At 43.8% G+C, this 19770-nt stretch overlaps 1 protein-coding gene across 1 annotated transcript in view; it reads right to left on the bottom strand.

Annotated features, from left to right (window-relative positions):
• Positions 1-672: 672 nt before the first annotated feature.
• Positions 673-19770, bottom strand: part of stat3 (signal transducer and activator of transcription 3 (acute-phase response factor)) — a 69056-nt gene continuing 49958 nt past the window's right edge. Inside the window, exons 14-25 of the mRNA XM_072487315.1 lie at positions 19216-19309; positions 17877-17924; positions 16693-16776; positions 16077-16175; positions 14584-14719; positions 12227-12279; positions 10989-11083; positions 10276-10415; positions 6724-6936; positions 4023-4065; positions 3390-3505; positions 673-3252 (exon numbers count right to left, since the gene is read on the bottom strand). Of these exons, the coding sequence (XP_072343416.1) occupies positions 3197-3252; positions 3390-3505; positions 4023-4065; positions 6724-6936; positions 10276-10415; positions 10989-11083; positions 12227-12279; positions 14584-14719; positions 16077-16175; positions 16693-16776; positions 17877-17924; positions 19216-19309 (1177 nt within the window). The 3' untranslated portion in view covers positions 673-3196. The remainder of the gene's footprint in view (positions 3253-3389; positions 3506-4022; positions 4066-6723; positions 6937-10275; positions 10416-10988; positions 11084-12226; positions 12280-14583; positions 14720-16076; positions 16176-16692; positions 16777-17876; positions 17925-19215; positions 19310-19770) is intronic.

Raw genomic sequence — 19770 nt, 5'->3', positions numbered from 1 at the left:
GGCATGTTTTATTCACGAAGAATGAAACATCTCAATGGTTTTCCACTTGTGAAAGTGAATTCTACCAAGTGACAGCACTTATGATTCTCCAGGGGTGGCGGAGCAGTCACTATCAGACATTTGTTGGCCTGCGCAGCCACTGTCTATAGGTCTTGTTGGACCCTCTGCAAGGAAACACCCTTTCTGCATCAATCATGTTAATCTGTGCATGCACTCAATTCTGAAGTTGCGGTCAGTTTCGGGGAAGGTAATGGCAACGAATGCTGATAGTTGGCCTTCAAAAACCGTGCAAATTCTTGCCCATCATATTTGCTGTCTGGAATTATTTTAAGTGCAAAATCAAACATATTAATATAATTAAACACGCTGAAGGTGGTCCTTCAGTACAATATAAAGCTATTTTGAAATGCATTGCAACGGCCAAAGTGGGGCGGTTTTGAGTACTATCCCTTGGGCTCTGTACCACTGATGCAGAGAAATTAGTTTAAAAAAAAGTTCAAAGTGATACATATTCTCCTGTTCCCTTATATAAATTATGTACATACTTGAGAGAGGCATCCTTAGTTGACGGTGATGAAAATATATTTGTTCATTTTGCAGCACAGCCAAGGGCAATAGAGGCAATTTTGACAAACCCAAAGATAAGAAAAAGAAACTGGGACAACTGAGCAGTTAAAGTTTGGCCTTTTAATCAGTAAAAGGGTAAGGAGACAGTTTTCAGTATTACAGCAATAAAATTTACAGCATAAATGAATGCTGTCCTTTTCATTTATGCATACTTTTCATATACACATATCTTGATTAGTCAAACCATACATTCCACAATACAAATTAAATTAATTCAAAAGTAATAAAATCAGAATTGGATACAATGTATTAGAATGTTCTACAGCTTAAGTGATACTCAATCAGCTTTAGAATTCATTAAACCCTACATTCTTTAATTTCTCCATATACAATAGAGGAGATTAGAAATATTCTTCCCTACTTCTGAAAAGTAATTATTTTTGAATACAACAGTGGAGGTACACAGTTTTCTTTACAGCACGATGAAATAGAACTGCAGTACACTGAAGCAGGGGGTTGGGAGGTAAGCAGGGGGTTGGGAGGTAATAAATGGTGACTGAAACAAGTCAGAATTCAATTTGGACACCTCCGTAGCTCTCTGCTAGAGATTTACTTTTTCCAACATTGGTAAATTGAAATCCCTGATCACGAAAATCTTTCAAACTTGTAGAATTTTTCATCCCTCTCCTGTACTGTCAGGGGCAAGATACACAAAGGTACGCTAACAATTGCATCTGCTTGACATAATCTTGGATTTCTGAGTTACAAGTCAAAAATCATGATTATACAGTTTAACACAACGTTATCCACATAGTAGCACAACGCATGCCCACTGGAATTGTTAACATTAAAATGTAGCCTTTGCAAAGAAGCTTTTTATACAGGTGTGGGTGGAAATATGATCTTGAACAACCCTGGGATATTTTAAAAAGCACTCACGTTCAAAGGCCTGGGGTCAAATGAGATTTCTGGTCTTCACCCTTCCTTTTCCCAAATACTGGACCTTCGACAATAGTTCTGATGACCCAATGTAGAGAAACCTTGGCCAGAATGGTCATACATGGCATTCCACTTGCACATTCCATTCACTACAAATCAACCTCAAGTGCTCGGGCAACATTCTTAAGAATGCATTCTCACAGTCAGACCAAGCATTGCTCTGCATATCCTTATGTCAATAATAAACATAGTATCATTTGGAATGGTTGCAAACCTTGAATCGTTAGTCAAATGCACTCAACTACATTGTAATCTTCTACCTCGGGCCGAGGCGGGTCCAAGTCAATTCCATTATTGTTCACTTCCTGCAATGCCAACAATACCTCGCTAAGGTACAAATCCCAGACATATTACCAGCCCCTGCAATTTAATACAATTTACATTTTCAAACCTTCCTAAATTAACAAGATTAGATTCCTCTTTTCTCAGTGGCAATATACCACATGGATGCAGCTGTCTTTTAGAACCTTGCTTAAGAGTTGTAACAAAAAATGCTTTTAATATAAAAACAATCAATCTGTTTTCGAGAACAACTTTTACTTATTTAATTAACAACCAGCCGCGTGGACATCCCACTGTATTCCTAAATTTAGCAATGCACTACAATATCCATTTACTCAACAAGAAACTGAAGATAACTCTTAAAATAAATTGAGCACAGTCAGCTTGTCCAGTGCACCACGGCAAAATGCTTCCCTTCTGAGGGCTAGTGAACAACCAGAGAAAGTAGAGCTCACTAACAGAGATTGATACCTTTCCTCGATAGTCCAGTCTCAGTACCATCATCTTCTCTGAGCTCTATACAGTGCAAGGATTCAAGAGGCCTGGACTAATAATCCAAAGCACACAAATGCAATTCCCATTATGGCAATTTCAGAATTTGAATTCAGTTTAAAAAAATGAAATAATAAGCTGATATCAGTTTGTGACCAGAAGGTTGTTCAGTTTACTCAAACTGATTCAGTGGTTCAAGGAAAGTTTGTCAGCATTTTTTCAGGGGGACGAGGAAAAGGTAATCCATGACAATCCTCCCAGGGGCATCAAGATTCCGAGAATGAAAACAATAAAAAGCAGTTCAAACACTGGTCACGCATAAACCTGGGTGTCAGATGCACTGGGAGCAAGAAATCTCTTTTATAAAGTGAATCATTGCTAAATAGTCAAGAAACACACTTTGGAAGAATTCACCGTTAATCTCACTAAGAGTTGCAATTGTACACTTGAACCTATTGATAATCCACCTGAAGAAAGGACAGGACAGTATACAAGGGTAGCATAAGGCCTTTGTGCACTAGAGCCTTGCAACGTACTACAGAAGGGATTGTTTCTTTTGAACCATTTGCAAATACAAAGGGCGAAAAAAGATCCATGTTGAAGTACTTGACTGGTGGAAAAGAAAGCTTTCTTTGTTGGATTAAATTTGGAATAAGCAGCTGGAAATTAACATAACACAATGCAGTAAAAGCATTATATGCAATTAAACAGTAATAATAACATTATTAGAGCACTAATGTTCAGGAGACAAGAGATATAAACAAATTACTGAGTAAACCATTATAACTAGTGGTTAATCATTTTGAAGCTATAACCAGAACCACACATCCTGCATTGGCTAATTGGTGCACATAATTTACATTGGAGAAGCGGCACATTCTGTGCCGAACTCCATGTCCAGAGTAATGGAATCTGTAAAGCAATAGAAAAATGAAACAGTAAATTAAAATTGTTTGAAATTTCCACTGAAAACAAGTCATTGGATTACACTTTCACGATTTTGCTAGGTGAAAAGTACATGTTTCGAGAGAATCCTGCACACCACTTACCAAGGCCACCTGCTGCTCCCTGTTCGGATCCTTCATTATTACTTCCACAATGCATTAAAGAGTCCAGTGTTCGTGGAGACATGGGGAACAGGTCACTGGTGTTACCAGAGTTTGTTCTGTACAAATTAGATAGACAGAGTAACAGAGATTTTCACGTCAGAGCCAAATTTCAAGTTGAGATAACTGTATAAGTAATGAAAAGAGTTACGAATTACTGCTATTGTTAATGACTTAAATAGCACTTGTCTTGATTCTCTTTTCACGTCTCAAGACACACGAGGCAGACAAAACACATGCTTTGTCTGTTTCCACAGCTTAGTTTTCCTGGAAGAAGTCACAAGCCTGAAGCCATAGGCATGGCCGACAAGGAGTCTCTCCCTCGCTTACACCTGCCACTGGTGTATTTGCAGGTTGTCAATTAACCTGTTTGGCAGTGCTGTGAGCACACCTTGATGGCCATCAAGAACTGGAGTGGGACTCAGAGCTTTTGGCTCAAAACCTCCAAACAGCATTTCAATATTTATAAAATGCTATTGTTACCAAGTTGCTCATTGAACTTGGTTAGATCACAAAACTTGTCATTGAAGCACATGCAAAGTAGTAACAAAAAACAATATATATGTTTTTACTTACGGTGTCACACAAATGAATTTTCGCTTCAGATATGCAAATGTTTCTGCAATATTAAAAAATGAATGGAAGTTAGCTCAGGGTGTTAAAAAATAAAAAGAAACAAGCATTTTGTGTTCAAAGGATATAGATTTGAAGAATGCATGTCTCCATTTTCTATCCTTCAAATCTATACATATTATTTTCCAACTGAAAAGTTGAGTACTCACCTTTTTAAACAATTAATATTTGTTCTAAAGACAACAACTCAAAGATGGGCTGGGGTAGTTTGAAAAACAGTTCATGGCAAGGACATCGTTGACAGTGCAAATTTCATAGCGAGTAGATGACAGAAACACAAGGCCTAGGTGTTACATTATGGGCACAGAAGAGGGTGTGAGTCACATAGTGATATTTCTTGGGGGAACCAGCAACGTCGAGAAGTACAAGAGTCAGGGGCGGGATTCTCCGACCCACCGCCGGGTCGGAGAATCGCCGGGGGCTGGCGTGAATCCCGCCCCCGCCGGTTGCTGACTTTTCCGGCACCGGATATTCGGCGGGGGTGGGAATCGCGCCGCGCCGGTTGGCGCCCCCCCCCCACCGATTCTCCGGCCCGGATGGGACGAAGTCCCGCTGCTGGAATGCCTGTCCCGCCGGCGAGAATCAAACCACCTCCCTTACCGGCGGGACAAGGTGGCGCGGGCAGGCTCCGGGGTCCGGGGGGGGGGGGGGGGGGGGGGGGGGTGTCACGGGGCGATCTGGCCCTCGGGGCCCACCAATCCGCGGGCGGGCCTGTGCCGTGGGGGCACTCTTTCCTTCCGTCTTCGCCATGGTCGCCACCATGGCAGGGGCGGAAGAGACCCCCTCCACTGCACATGCGCGGGGATGCCGTGAGCGGCCGCTGACGCCCCCGCGCATGCGCCGCCCGGCAAAGTCAGTTTCGCGCCAGCTGGCGGGGCACCAAATGCCTTTCCCGCCAGCTGGCGGGGCAGAAATCAGTCCGGCGCGGGCCTAGCCCCTCAAGGTGAGGGCTCGGCCCCTCAAGATGCGGAGACTTCCGCACCTTTGGGGTGGCGCGATGCCAGACTGATTCACGCCGTTTTTGGCGCCTGTCATCGCGCCGATTGCAGAGAATCCCGCCCCAGGTCCTTCCAAAAGACCTTCCAAAGTGAGGGTTAAGGAATAGTTAACTTAAAGAAATAAATGGGTAATAATGATAGAGGAGAAAAAGGTTCAGTTGCATAAGGTGCAGCTCTGGTATGGGGATGAACTTTATTGACAAGGTAGCCTACACATGCATTAAAATATTAATAAGGGTTGAGAGGGATGGTTAAAAAGCAAATGAGGAACAAAGTTCTAGGTGTTTAGGTAATATTGAGGGAACAAAGTTGAAAGAAATTTCAGAGACCATGATATGGAAAAAAAGGTGGGTAAATGAGACTGAGGTCCGAAACAGCTAATTAAATAATGAAACAGGCTTGGGGGGCTGAATAGCCTACTCTTGTTCTTATGTTTCTAAATAGATTCAGAGTAGCTTAATGTACTCCATTACAGTCAAGTTGTAAAAACATTGGAAAAGACCCAGTGCAGATTGACTGGCAAGTTCCAAAGGACGAGAGGTCACTGTTATGGAGACAACTTTAGTGGAAGTTATTGCTTCACTGGCATGGAGAAGGTTACATAGTTTTTCAAAATAATGAAGTGGTATGCTAAAGTAAATAAGTGGAAACTGTTTCTGCTAGTCAGCAAGACTATAAGCAGAGCAAACATATTTTAGATTCTTTCAAAGATCCAATGGGGGATTAGAAAAATAAAATTAACAATTCCATTGTGGAATTAGCCAACTGCTCAAAATTTAAAAATAAAAATTATAGAGCAGCGATGAAATGAAGTGGCTTATTCAGAGACAAATAATGCAGTAGACTTGATGGGTTGCATGATCAATTTCTATGCTGTAACATTCTATGTTTCAGAAATATCACCAAATTCAATATCTTGGAAATTCCTAGGCTTCTCAGGGCATATCAGTTACTAGAAGCATACTTGTATGCAACCTGCAATACAGCCAGTCGTTGGAAAGGAAGATGGCATATGGCTCTGCCTTGCAGGCAATCCAAAGCTCTATCACTGTAGAAGAACATCAGCTGAGTATAGCATAGTGAACTGATGGACAACATTCTGGGATTGATCAAGTCCAGATCAGCTCCAAATCTGGTCCAAAGAACAGGTGTGTTGAAACAGGCAAAGCTGCTTTGTTACTCATATAACTGATGTCCTCATCATGAGCACTCTGCCCAAGGCAGGTCCTTGTCTCATTATCTGCTGATATTTCATCTGTTTTCTTGGTCAATATTTGTCTGTAGTGTTTGCTGTTGCCTCTCACAAGACATGGTAAAGTATCAGGTCCCAAGTCTACCTCAGAGGGAATGGGAATTAAACCTACACTGTTGCCATTATTCTGAACCACATGCTAGCCATTTAGCTAACTGCCCCGTAACTTTTTAATCTCCAAAACATCAGTTATTTTAAAAAGTCTTTGGCTTCTCTTACTTTAGGATTGGCCAGATGAAGTTCAACTTCAAAGTGTGGACTTGTTTTCAAGGTGTACAACGCACAGCTCCTTATTACCAACATTTTGAACTTATAGTTCAACAAGAACAGAAGATCAAGTAGGTGAGCATACAGAAGATCAAATATGAGAACTTAGGCAGTATTCAAAGTTCACCTGGATCATTGGGGTCAATAGGTTCTTGAGGTTCACTGCAGCAATATTTTCCAAATGCCTCTTCCTTTGGAATGTCAGGGTACAAATAGACGAGTGGTGACACAAGGATGTTGGTGGCATCCATAATCTTGTAACTTATAATAATGTCAGCAAAAGACATGTTAGTCAGTTGCTGTTTGGTGTATGGTTCCACAGACTGGATCTGGGTCTTTCCTGTTAGAAACGTTTTAAAAAGCCAAATTAATCCAAACTTAAACAAACTAGGGTTACAGTGATGGAACATTTCAATATACTCAAACATTTCATTAATTCAATTTAACTTACTCCAAACATGAAAAAACACCTCACAGTTGAACACCAAAACTTCCAAGAAAAGTTATTTTTAGTTTGGCATGATTTTAGTCTCCTCAAAGTAAATTCTTAGGAATGGAACAAGTCTGCTTTGGACATCCGGGGCGTCATTCTCCGACCCCCCACGGGGTGCCCCCACGGTGGCCTGGCCCGCGATCGGGGCCCACCGACCCACGGGCGGGCCTGTGCCGTGGGGGCACTCTTTCCCTTCCGCCTCCGCCACGGTCTCCACCATGGCGGAGGCGGAAGAGACACCCTCCACTGGGCATGCGCGGGAATGCTGTCAGCGGCCGCTGACGCTCCCGCGCATGCGACGCCCGGAGATGTCAATTCCGCGCCAGCTGGCGGGGCACCAAAGGCCTTTTCCGCCAGCTGGCGGGGCGGAAATTCCTCCGGCGCAGGCCTAGCCCCTCAATGTTGGGGCTCGGCCCTCAAAGATGCGGAGCATTCCGCACCTTTGGAGCGGCGCGATGCCCGTCTGATTTGCGCCGTTTTGGGCGCCAGTCGGTGGACATCGCGCCGTTTCCGGAGAATTTCGCCCCTGGTCTCCATATGCCCACTTGGAATGGGGTTGAGACTAACAAAACCCTTTCAACATCTGGGGCGAAATTCTCCTGTATCGGCACGATGTCCGCCGACTGGCGCCCAAAACGGCGCAAATCAGTCGGGCATCGCGCCGCCCCAAAGGTGCGGAATGCTCCGTATCTTGGGGTGCTGAGCCCCAACCTTAAGGGGCTAGGCCCGCGCCAGACAAAGTTCCGCCCCGCCAGCTGGCGGAAAAGACCTTTGGTGCCCCGCCAGCTGGCGCGGAAATTACATCTCCGGGCGGCACATGCGCGGGAGCGTTAGCGGCCGCTGATGGCATTCCCGCGCATGTGCAGTGGAGGGAATCTCTTCCGCCTCCGCCATGGTGGAGACCGTGGCGAAGGCGGAAGGAAATGAGTGCCCCCACAGCACAGGCCCGTCCGCGGATCGGTGGGCCCTGATCGCGGGCCAGGCCACCGTGGGGCACCCCCCGGGGCCAGATCGCCCCGCGCCCCCCCAGGACCCCGGAGCCCGACCGCGCTGCCTTGTCCCGCCGGTAAGAGAGGTGGTTTAATCCACGCCGGCGGGACAGGCATTTTAGCAGCGGGACATCGGCCCCTCCGGTGGCCCGGCCCGCGATCGGGGCCCACCAATCCGCAGGCGGGCCTGTGCCGTGGAGGCACTCTTTTCCTACGCGCCGACCATCAGCCTTCGCCATGGTCGATGCGTAGGTGAACCCCCCCTATGCGCATGCGCGGAGATGACGTCAACAGCCGCTGACGCTCCCGCGCATGCGTGGACTCGCGGCAGCCGGCGGAGTCCTTTCGGCCCCGGCTGGCGCGGTGCCAAAGGCCTTCCACGCCAGCCGGCGGGGCGGCAACCACTCCGGGGCGGGCCTAGCCCCTGAAGGTGCGGAGGATTCCGCACCTTTGGGGGCGGCCCAACGCCGGAGTGGTTCATGCCACTCCGTCCCGCCGGGACCCCCCGCCCCGCCGGCTAGGGGAGAATCCCGCCCCTAGTCTCAATATTCCTAATAATTTCTCTGGTTACATTCTGCACTTCCAATTTTAAATCAGAACATCACAACTTTACAATACATTCCAAAATAAAATGAATCCACTGATGAGTGGAAAAACTATTAGGAAACCGTCAGAAACATTCACACTGAGGGCCTGCTTTATTGCTAAATGTTTCTCTCAACCAGAAGCAGATTCTGACTCACTCAGCTTATGAAACACATGCACTGTTATGACATTAATAGCTGAGTAACAGTAGAGTTGGATGGAAATCAGTGATACAACAAACAACTTTAAAGTCACATTTCATTTTCTTTTTCTGAAGAGAAAAGGTGTATAATTGATAAATGTCCTAGTTATTAACAAGAATGGAGGATCTAATTTTTTTAGTCGGTGGATTGGACATCTCTGGATGTAATTAGAAGTTTGAGGGCTATAAATGTTATTTGAGTAGATGCATTTCTAACGCTTAGTTTTCTCACCCACCCGTATTCATTTTCAAATTAAAAAGGTCTGTGCCATTTTTGAGGCTGAAGGCAGAAATGCTGGAGCTTGACTCCAAACAATGAAATGTCATACTTCAGTCGTCTGTCTCCGAGGCAACACATGGGAATAGTGTAGATGGGCTTTAGAGTGGTTTCACAGGTCGGCGCAACATTGAGGGCCGAAGGGCCTGTGTTGCGCTGTAATGTTCTATGTTTACCCCAACAGGAAGACGAGGAGGGTCGCATTGAACATTCAATATTCAGAGCACAAACATTTTAGTACTTGAAATACAGAAGTGGGTGTGGCAGTTCCGTATAAATAAGATCATTGCAGAACACAATTTTAAAAAAAATAATACTAGGTTGAGATTTTACAAGTGACTCTTCAAAGTGATAATGTATCCTTCTGGGTCACTAACCTCAATTGCAGAAGTGTTCGAAATAGTCTTGCTGTATCATACAAATTTTAAAAATTAATTTCTCACGTGTTTTGCTTTCATTACTTCAGAGAGTATAAAATTAATTAGCCGAGGTAGATTATGCATTACATTCTTACGACTGAATGTTGCTAGACATGTAATTCACCATAGTCAATCAGAGAACTAAAATAATTACACACCCAGGATGCGGGCTTCACTGGCAAGGAAATTATTTGCTGCCCAGTGCTAGATGCTCTTGGGCAATTAGTGCCAGGTCTTCTTCAACAGCTGTTTGATACAATTGAGCGGTTTGCTAGGCAACTTCAGAATGCAGTTCAAGAGTTGCTCACATTCCTGAAAGATTGGAATCACATTCTACAAGCTGCATCAGGCAAAACAGAAAATGTATTTCCATCTAAGCCAATAATGAACCTGTGGGGTTTTTACAACAATTTATCAGCTGCTTCAAGGACAATTTTATTCATGTCAGCTTTGTATTACAAAATTAAAATACTCAAACTGTCAAGGTGGGAATTGAGCTCTATTTTTTATGGATTATTAGAGTCTGGTAACAGAACCATGTCACTAGGTTGGTAATTAGGTGATTTGGGTCCTGTTGTAGCTTCACACGGAAACGTATGCCACACAACCTTTTCTGGAAAGTAATCATTTGTATGATATCGTTAACTAAATTCTGATTTCTCCATTTATGACACTATTTCACATCAAGATATGTCATCGAAAACAGTTACATACCATTAATATCCTTTTCCACCCATGTAAATGTGATTCCTCCTTCTTTGTTGCTCTCACTGAAACGAAGAAGGAATGTGCCTGGGGGTTTCACATTCAGTAAGGCTCTCTCTCTTTCTTTGCTGATGAAACCCATGATATACCTATTACAAAACAAATTAAATCAGGCTCGTCAGGAAAATTACAAATTTTATTGTAAATAGATCAAAGTTTGGGCACTCTGCCAAGCTCAGAATGTTTCTAACATTGTTATCAAAATTTAATGCAACAGATTGCAGTGATCTGTAGGGCTGAACATGCTAAATTCCAGAACATAGGCTAGCGGAATGAATTTAGAATCACTACAATGTACAAGGAGGCCATTCGCCCATTGAGTCTGCACTAACCCTATCTAGGCCCAAGCCCCCACCCTATCTCCGCAAACCAGTAACCCCATCTAATCTTTTGGACACCGAGGGCAATTTAGCATGGCCAATCTACCTAACCTGCACATCTTTGGACCGTGGGAACAAAGTGGAGCACCCAGAGGAATCCCACGGAGACGCTGTGAGAATGTGCAACCTCCACACAGTCACCCAAGGTCAGAATTGAACACGGGTCCCTGGCGCAGTGAGGCAGCAGTGCTAACCACTGTGCCATTGCTCAAGCAATGAAGGACTAAAGTAACAAGCATGTGAAGGATTACAAATAAAAGATGCGACGTCGCAAACTCTCACCCATCGTTCCACAGAGAAAGAATGAATTTCTTCACCAAGTCTATGATATTGTCCAGCCATACCCAGAATGAAAATGCTTTGCCAGGCATATTCTCCTAAAAGAAAAAAAAGTATTGAGGGGAATTAAATTTTTTTTAAACTAACAATTTGCATGTTATTTAAGTTGTCATTGTTATTCACCTAAGAAAAATGCTGCTTTCATGAAATTGCCCACGCATTTGGTGCAACATAAGGGCCGGGATTCTCCCCTACCCAGCGGGGCGGGGGAATCCGGCGTAATGGAGTGGCGGGAACCACTCCGGCGTCGGGCCGCCCCAATGGTGCGGAATTCTCCGCACCTTTAGAGGCCAAACCCTCACCTTGAGGGGCTAGGCCGGCGCCGGAGTGATTTGCGCCCCGCCGGCTGGCGGGAAAGGCCTTTGGCGCCATGCCAGCCGGCGCCGAAAGGACTTCGCCGGGTGACGCATGCGCGGGAGCGTCAGCGGACGCTCACGGCATCCCCGCGCATGCGCAGTGGAGGGGGTCTCTTCCGCCTCCGCCATAGTGGAGACCATGGCGAAGGCGGAAGAAAAAGAGTGCCCCCGCGGCACAGGCCTGCCTGCCGATCGGTGGGCCCCGATCGCGGGCCAGGCCACTGTGGGGGCACCCCCCGGGGCCAGATCGCCCGCGCCGTCTGCCCCCGCTGGTAAGGTAGGTGGTTCAATCCACGCTGGCTGGCGAGGGTTGACAGCGGCGGGACTTCGGCCGAGCGTGGGCCGGAGAATCGCCGGGTGCAGCCCGCCGACTGGCGCGGCACAATTCCCGCCCCTGCCGATTCTCTGGTGGCGGAGAATTCAGGACACGGCAGGAGCGAGATTCACGCCAGCCCCCGGCGATTCTCCGACCCGGCCGGGGGGGGGGGGGGGGGGGGGGGGGGTCGGAGAATCGCGCACAAGCTCTTTGTAAATCAGTAATGAACAAGATGGGATAGCCAGATTAGATGTTATTTAGAAAAGTATCAGTTAAAAAACACTGAAATTATTTGAAGACTGCGGACTTTAAATTAGTACAATGAAGATTCTGACCAATATTTGACAGAACAATGAGAAGAATTAAAACTTGAAACAAATAAAAAGTTGTTTGTAAATTTGCACTTTTAACCAATGAAAGAATGGCAGGAAAGCAAGTTTAAAACTTAATATCAAGTCTTTTGAAAGTCTTTAACTAACTGAACAAAAAATAAAAGGCTGTTCACTCACTTTACAGAATTTTGCCCAAGTGATTTGGCACCCAGAGTAGTTGACGCCAGGACCTAAAAAATGGAACAAAACCATTACTTAAAGAATTTTAAGAAATCAAAGAAATGAATGAAGCAATTCAAAAATACAAACGGAAAATAATTCATGCATTCCAGTCCTGCAGGCAATCAACATTATCCTGTTTCAGTTACACCCATAGGATGATCATACAAAAGTAAATAGAACAACCAAAACCATAAGTGTCCCCCAAGATGATATTGGGGGCGGGATTCTTTAAACCGCCAGCCCCGTTTTCCGGCCCGACCCTCCCCCGCTGGCAGCAGGATTCTCTGTTCCCGCAGCCGGCCAATTGGGTTTCCCATTATGGCCACCCGTGCCGCTGGGAATCCCGCGTGCGTGCGCTGCTGGCAAAGTGAAGGAACCCACTGACGGAGAATCCAACAGAAAGTATTTGGTGATAAGGGCCGTCATTCTCCGCTGGCGGGAGTCTCCGTTCTGCCGGCACCGGGGGGTTTCCCGACGGCGTGGGGCTGCCCCACAATGGGAAACCCCATTGACCGGCCGGTGTTACGGAGACTCCCGCCGGCCGGTCGACGCAGAAATGTGGCGGGGCGGGTAGGAGAATTTCGCCCCAGCAGTCAGTCACCAGGGAGAACAAAGGATCAAAATAGATAATTCATTTTTTCATGAGTTTTAAGTTCATAATTTACTGCATTTGTTTTGAATAGTTCTATTTGTAAATCATTATCTTATTTTTTACCAAGGAAAAATGAATGAATTTTACGAAATTATTTGCATCGCTTTATACAGTGGTCTTACACTTTGTTGAACAGTTCCTAAATACTTTCTAGACTGAAACACAGCACTCTGCACCAACAAGATTCCACATCACAATGAAAAGAATCAGTTAATTTGTTTTATTGGCAGCCTTTGTTGAAGAATAAACATGGCTTCGACATGGAGAGAACACTTCATACTTCTTTGAGTAAAGCCACAGGATCTTTAACTGGCAGATGGAAGCTTGATTTAAAAAAAAAGATATAGAATCAAAAAATCCCTACAGTGCAGAAGGAGGCCTTTCGGCCCATCGAGTCTGCACCGACCCTTTGAAAGAATATTCCACCCAAGCTCAGGTCCCCGCCCTATCCCAATAACCCCTTAACCTAGCCTCCACATCTTTTTTTATTGACACTAAGGGGCAATTTAGCATGGCCAATCCACCTAGCCTCCACATCTTTGGACTGTGGGAGGAAACCGGAGCACCTGGAGGAAACACATGCAGACACGGGGAGAAAGTGCAAATACCACACAGACAGTGACCCAAGCCGGGAATTGAACACGGGTCCCTGGCGTTGTTAGGCAAGCAGTGCTAACCACTGTGCCACCGTGCTGCTCCAATACCAAAACACCACTGCCTCTAAGTTGGGCAATCTTACATGTAATTTGAAATGTAACTAGATTTTTAAATAACTCCAGTCCATGTATTCACTCCATTAGGTGACATTTAAAGCATAGTGCAATTGTAACTCCAAGTCTAAAAATAAATCACACATTACTTGGTGGACATGCTCCAACTTCACTTACATTGCAATGAATGAAACACGAGCAACCATTTTAGAGTGCTATATGTCAATTTGGAATGCAGATGCAATACCATACAGTCTGTCATTTTTACTTTTAGCCTTAAACCCTCAATTTTGTTCACACTCACTATAATGTGAGAGTTATGCTCAGTAGTATCCAATCATCTGGTGGAAGTTAGATGTCCAGGGAACAGCAGTGTTTCATTACCATGAAGATCATATGATTGACTACAAAAGTTAGATTCATCAATTTTGTTCTGACTAAAACCCTGAAGAGTAAGTTCCGTGAAGAGATACTTAAGGAAAATAGATTTACAAGGACATTGTCTATATTGGAGAATTTTTGTTATGAGGCAAGATTATACAGGCTAGGGTGGTTTCCTCCGGAACACTGTAGGCTGAGGGGAGACTTAACTTATGTGTAAATAATCATATTGAACTTTCATTAATATAAATTTTTATATGTCTAGATTTGGTTTTTCAAAGGACAGAGCTCAAATAGGGCTGTGTTTTCAGTATTGGTGTGGGGATTGTAGTAGATTTAACACTCTTAGCATTCATGCTAGATCATATGGTATGCAAAATATATACTCTGCACCACTTTGACCTTTGATCAGTCTTTAGTTTCTCAATCGGAATAGACACAACAGCTTCTCTACCATTTCAGCGAAGATTTGAACCATTTTTAACAGTAGAACAGCAACGAACATTTCCAATAGTGCTCAGGCATGCAACCTACTGATTTAATGACAATTTTCTATTTCTATTACTCACCTAGCAACTTCTCGGCCAGTGTCCCTAGCTGCTCCATATTCAGGCCTCTTTTTGTGGTGGAAGAGAACTGCCAACTCAGAATCTCTGCTACTTGGTCCCATGTGGCAACTGGTGGTTTTGTGAAAAAGTTCACATTCTGTTTGAAAATAGGATGTAATAAATAACCTAATTCACCGCAAATCAATTTGTGGCAGTGTGATAATGACATTACCTTAAATATTTTACGTTAGCTCTGTTGATAAAAGTACTAAAGTTGTTACATCTTGATTCATCACTTCCAAACTTCGCTATATAGACAGTGACTTTATTACCATTAAATACCCTAAACTTTGATTAATCAATAATACTTGCTGATTGCCAAATAGTTTAAAGTATAAACATACTTCCGGGATGAAAAAAACCCTGAAGATCAAAGCAAATACTTCCATCCTTTTTGAACTGCACTTCAGAAAGTACAATTTTAGAACGAGGACAATAAGTGAACATGAACAAAGCAAATAATTTAGTGCATGACAAGTTTTTAAAGATGACCAAGTTTTCATTTTGACTTTACACTGTCCATGTAACATGAATAAAGGCATTATAACATTGGCTGCCATCATATTTTCTGAACAGCAGATTGAGCTTTTTCAAAGAAACGTCAACTGAGACTGATTACAACTGAGACTGATTAGGTTACAAAGTTGATTGAGTGTATCAACACAGATTCTATATTCAGATAAAAATTAACGTTGAAATAGAATCATAGCAGTGCAGAAGGAGACCATTTGGCCCATTGGGTGTGCACTGACCCTTGAGAAGAGCCCTATCTAGGCCTATGCTGCCACCCCATCTCCGTACCCCGTCTTACCTTTTGGACACTAAGGGGCAATTTTAGCATGGGCAATCCACCTAACCTGCACATCTTTGGACTGTAGAAGGAAACCCGAGCACCCGGAGGAAACCTACGCAGACACGGGGAGAATGTGCAAACTCCACACAGTCACCCAAGCTGGAGTTGAACCCGGTCCCTGCCGCCGTGCGGCAGCAGTGCTAGTCACTGTGCCACCGTGCTGCCCAAATCTCTTTAGAAATCTGGAGGCAGATCTTGAGGGTACAATAAGTATCAAATGGGTAAAAGTGAATTGGCAAATTGTTTTACATCTCTCCCAATTTTTATTTCCATTAGCACATAATCTAGGTTGAAGTTAAAATTCCTGGAGTGGGTTTGAAATCAAGACCTTTCAACTCAGAAGCTAGTGTGCTACCAGTAAGTCAAGGCTGACCTCAATGACTGAACACATACCCAAACAGATCTGACATATCATGCTACTGACATATCATGCTGAATATTGGAAATGCGTATCAAGTTAGACACTTTCTAAATGGGACGTACATTTAAAAAAAAAAAAATCTTCTATCACTCAATTTCTGAAAAGTACACATTACACTCAATGCTCCCTTCCAAACCATACCAGATAATGTTAACTTTAAGCAACAGTTGAGTTTCATACCTTTGGGTTGTTGGTTAACATATTATACCAAAGGATTGAGGCCCAAGCATTTGGCATCTGACAGATGTTGGAGATGACCACAACTGGCAGTGAAGAGGTCTGTTAAAGAGTTTATATAGGTGGTTAATACTGCACGTAAAAACATGTCACAAACTCTGTAGATTTCAAAAAACATAGTATTTGGTTTCTTCAAAGTGGTACATAAGAGCATTATTTTCTGTAAAAGAAAGTACACTTGCAAAACAAAAGTACAGATCTGTAATCTGGCCTCCCAAGTTTCCTCTTACACTGCCTAGAGTGATAGAAATAATAGCAATACATGTATCATATCCTATCTCAAAAGAATCATGATCAAGTACTGTACCTTGAGTGTTAGGTTTAACCCATCAACAGAAACTGTGTGTCAGACTGATTGTTGTAATTTACAAAGTTAAGATTGCTTATGGCACAATCAAAAGTTGAAATATGTGAAATTATGCCAGAACATAATTTAGCAAGCAAAAAGGAATTACTTTAAAACAAATGTGAGCTAGTAAATTAATTGAAATATAAGCAATAGAAAAGTTGGAATAAATTAACAAAAACTAGCAGATGGCGCAATATTACTGTAACACACCTCCAAATCAATTTTAAGTCCTTGATGATAAACTTCTGTCTCAAAGGTTATTAGATGCAGCTCTTCAGTGACAATCAGGGAGGCCTGAAACAAAACGATGGGAATTTATAAGTAAACAGTGATTCAGATAGAACAATTCTCTCTTTTCCCTTATGCCTAGCACTCAAAAGTTGTCAAAAAGGGAAAACCTTCCAGTAATACGACAAGCTTTTCCTTTAAACTAATTGCTTCTGTTGCAACGAGTAGTAGCAATTGCTGGTTACAATGGGGACAATAACAATGACTCTTCTGGGAGAAACCTGGGAAGTAATTAGAGAAGCCTCAGGCAAAAAGTATGCAACATACAAATTATTTCTATTAAAAAAAAATATTTTAATTGAAAGATTTTTTATTTTATGACAGACTTCTCACACTCATACTTTGACTATACAATTGTATCTGCCCAGAGAGAAAAAACAAACAAGAAAAAATAACACAGGAGTGATACTAATAGCGAAAACATAATGCAGAATTAACCCCTCTGGGGGTTTGGTGAAGCCCTCCTCCCCGACCAGTTTTCCGAGCATCCTTGAAACATATTCCGTCGGGTACCTGCCCTCTGGTAGCCCAACAATTCGAAGGTTTTGTCGACGGGACCAGTTTTCCTGGTCGTCTACCTTCCCTTTTAGCGCCTTCTGGGTCATCATCAACCTTGCCACCTGGCTTTGAGTGAGCCAATTTACTCGCCCTGGTCAGTGCTCAAATTCTCTCAAGTCCTGCACTGTCGCCACTTGGACATCGCAGTCTCTGCTCCGCTATGTCCATTGCTCCCTTTATGGGGGCCAGCATGATCGCAATTGTCTACATGAGGTTCTCTTTTACGAACTCTGTGTTTCTGGAGCTCCGCAGAGATAAACTCCATCAGTCGCTCTGTTGACAATTGAGCCGACACTGATGGCCCTGCTGGGTCTGACAAGTTAATGACTGCCACCGGAAGTGATTATTTCCATTTCAAAGTATGCAAACCTGCTTAGCACCCATTCAATTGGACACAGGATACCCCATTTATAAACAGTGAACTAATATAATAGGAAACAGAAATACTAACACTTGATGCAAAAGGTAATTGCATTGGTACAGAACGGACATCGATGGTGTAAAAACATATAATTGCAAAGAATTGTACATTTTAAATCTGTACTTACATCGCTACTAGCTCTGCCTCCATTTGCACATCTCTGCTCTCTGAGTGTCTGGAGGAAGAAACATATTAAGCAATAAACATAGGCTGCAATTCTCCAGCCGCTGGGATTCTCTGTTCCCGCTGGCAGGGCACCTTCACCCTTAGAGAATCTCGTCTCCAGCGAATGGCACGCCGCCGAGAAACACACGGCTGGGGGACCGGAGGATCCAGTCCATTGGCATTGCTTAGATAACTTAAGATGATGTGATACTGGAATGTCTAATCGGAAACAAGAAAATCTTCCAGGTTTTGAGAGTCCTGTTACATGGGAAAACTTAACTGTGCCAAATTATGGAGTTTGTAATGAAAATGTGAGTTAATGATGATGTTATCTTGAAATAGATATGGGGCGTTATTCTCTGGTCGCCGACCCCGAAATATAGTACGCCGCACGCCATATCCTGGAGAGCTGGAAAGAGTCCCAGACGTAGCCTGAGGCCCACCCCCCAGATCTCCACCCCCGACCGACTGTGTTTCCAATGGCGGGAGTTTCTCATGGTATTACCTGTCGGGAACTGGCGTGGCGGCTGCGGACAGTCCAGCGTCACCAGTCGGGGGGAGAGCCGATCCGCAGGCAGGGGGGACTTTGGCAGGGTCTGGGGGCACTGTTGGGGGGGGGGGGGGGGTCCGGGGCTCGCGAGCCGACCAATGGGAGAGCACTATTTTGCAGGTCGGGTTCGTGCACGGCCAGCGCCATGTTGCACGGCCCAGCCGCTGCAGGCCACCGCCGTACGCGCGAACATGCACCCGCTATTTCTTTTGCGCCGAATCCTTGGTCGTAAAAGGCCACCATTCACCAATGGCAGAAGGATGAAATTTTCAAACACACATGGGAGCGAATTTTATGCACATGATTAGGGTTTCACCCAGTGGCTGGAGAGCTGGAAAGAGTCCCACTGGGAAAAGCTTGCCATACGAAGAGTCAGTCAGACACTTTAGGACACCATTTTAGGATTTGGAACACCATTAATTGCCCATTTGGGGGCTTTACCAGCACTCAGGGAGGAAGGCTGTCCACAAAAACCCCCGCCCCCATTGGACTTAAATCGGGTGGAGATGGGAAGGTGGCAGGATTTCCATCCCTTCCCATCCAAATAAATGCTCCCCAAGTCTCCAAACTCACTTTTGGCAGGCATTAATTTCTGTTCTCAGATACTTTGCCAGCAATATGAACTAAGTTTTTAAACAGCGAGTGACCTGTCATCATAGAAAACGCATTATTTACAAGTAAACATCTTTATAAGTATTACGTAAACAGTTAGTAATATTTATTTTAGAACAGTTTCCCCTACAATACTTACCAAATGCTTAAATTCTGCTGACAGACTTCCATTGTTTGACTCTTCCATATTCATAACTTTTGTATTAGTTCCCAATATGTTGAATTTCCGTGATCTAAGACGAAGATATGATAAATCTGTAACTTACATTCCAGCTAGAATATTTCAGTACAACTAATTTTAATCCCGTATTTTAATAGGAGTTACTTTGTGACCAGTAACCTTACTGAGCCAATCTAAGAGTATAGTTTATGTACCTAAAAGCACACCAAAACTAGATATAGTTGCTTTGCCATCACAACAGCAGAAGAACTTTATATAGTACTTAATTTCTATGCATTATAATTTTGCAACTTTTAAGCTATCAAAATATTACTAAAACTTTTAAATACAAAACAACTGAATGAGAATACAAGTGCTCTGCGTAAACAAATACACTTCTCAATGCTGCAGGTTAAATGTAGCCATGTGTCTGTTATGGACTAACAACATGACAAGCACAATCCCAAGAGAAATACCTGATTTGCATCCTTGAGCCTGGGAATAAATAGTAAACAATTTCATGGAATAAATGCC

The sequence above is a fragment of the Scyliorhinus torazame genome, chromosome 21, assembly GCF_047496885.1.
Source record: "Scyliorhinus torazame isolate Kashiwa2021f chromosome 21, sScyTor2.1, whole genome shotgun sequence".
Taxonomy (NCBI): domain Eukaryota; kingdom Metazoa; phylum Chordata; class Chondrichthyes; order Carcharhiniformes; family Scyliorhinidae; genus Scyliorhinus; species Scyliorhinus torazame.
The sequence above is the reverse complement of the archived record's forward strand: the minus strand, read 5'-3'. Positions and strand labels throughout refer to the sequence as shown.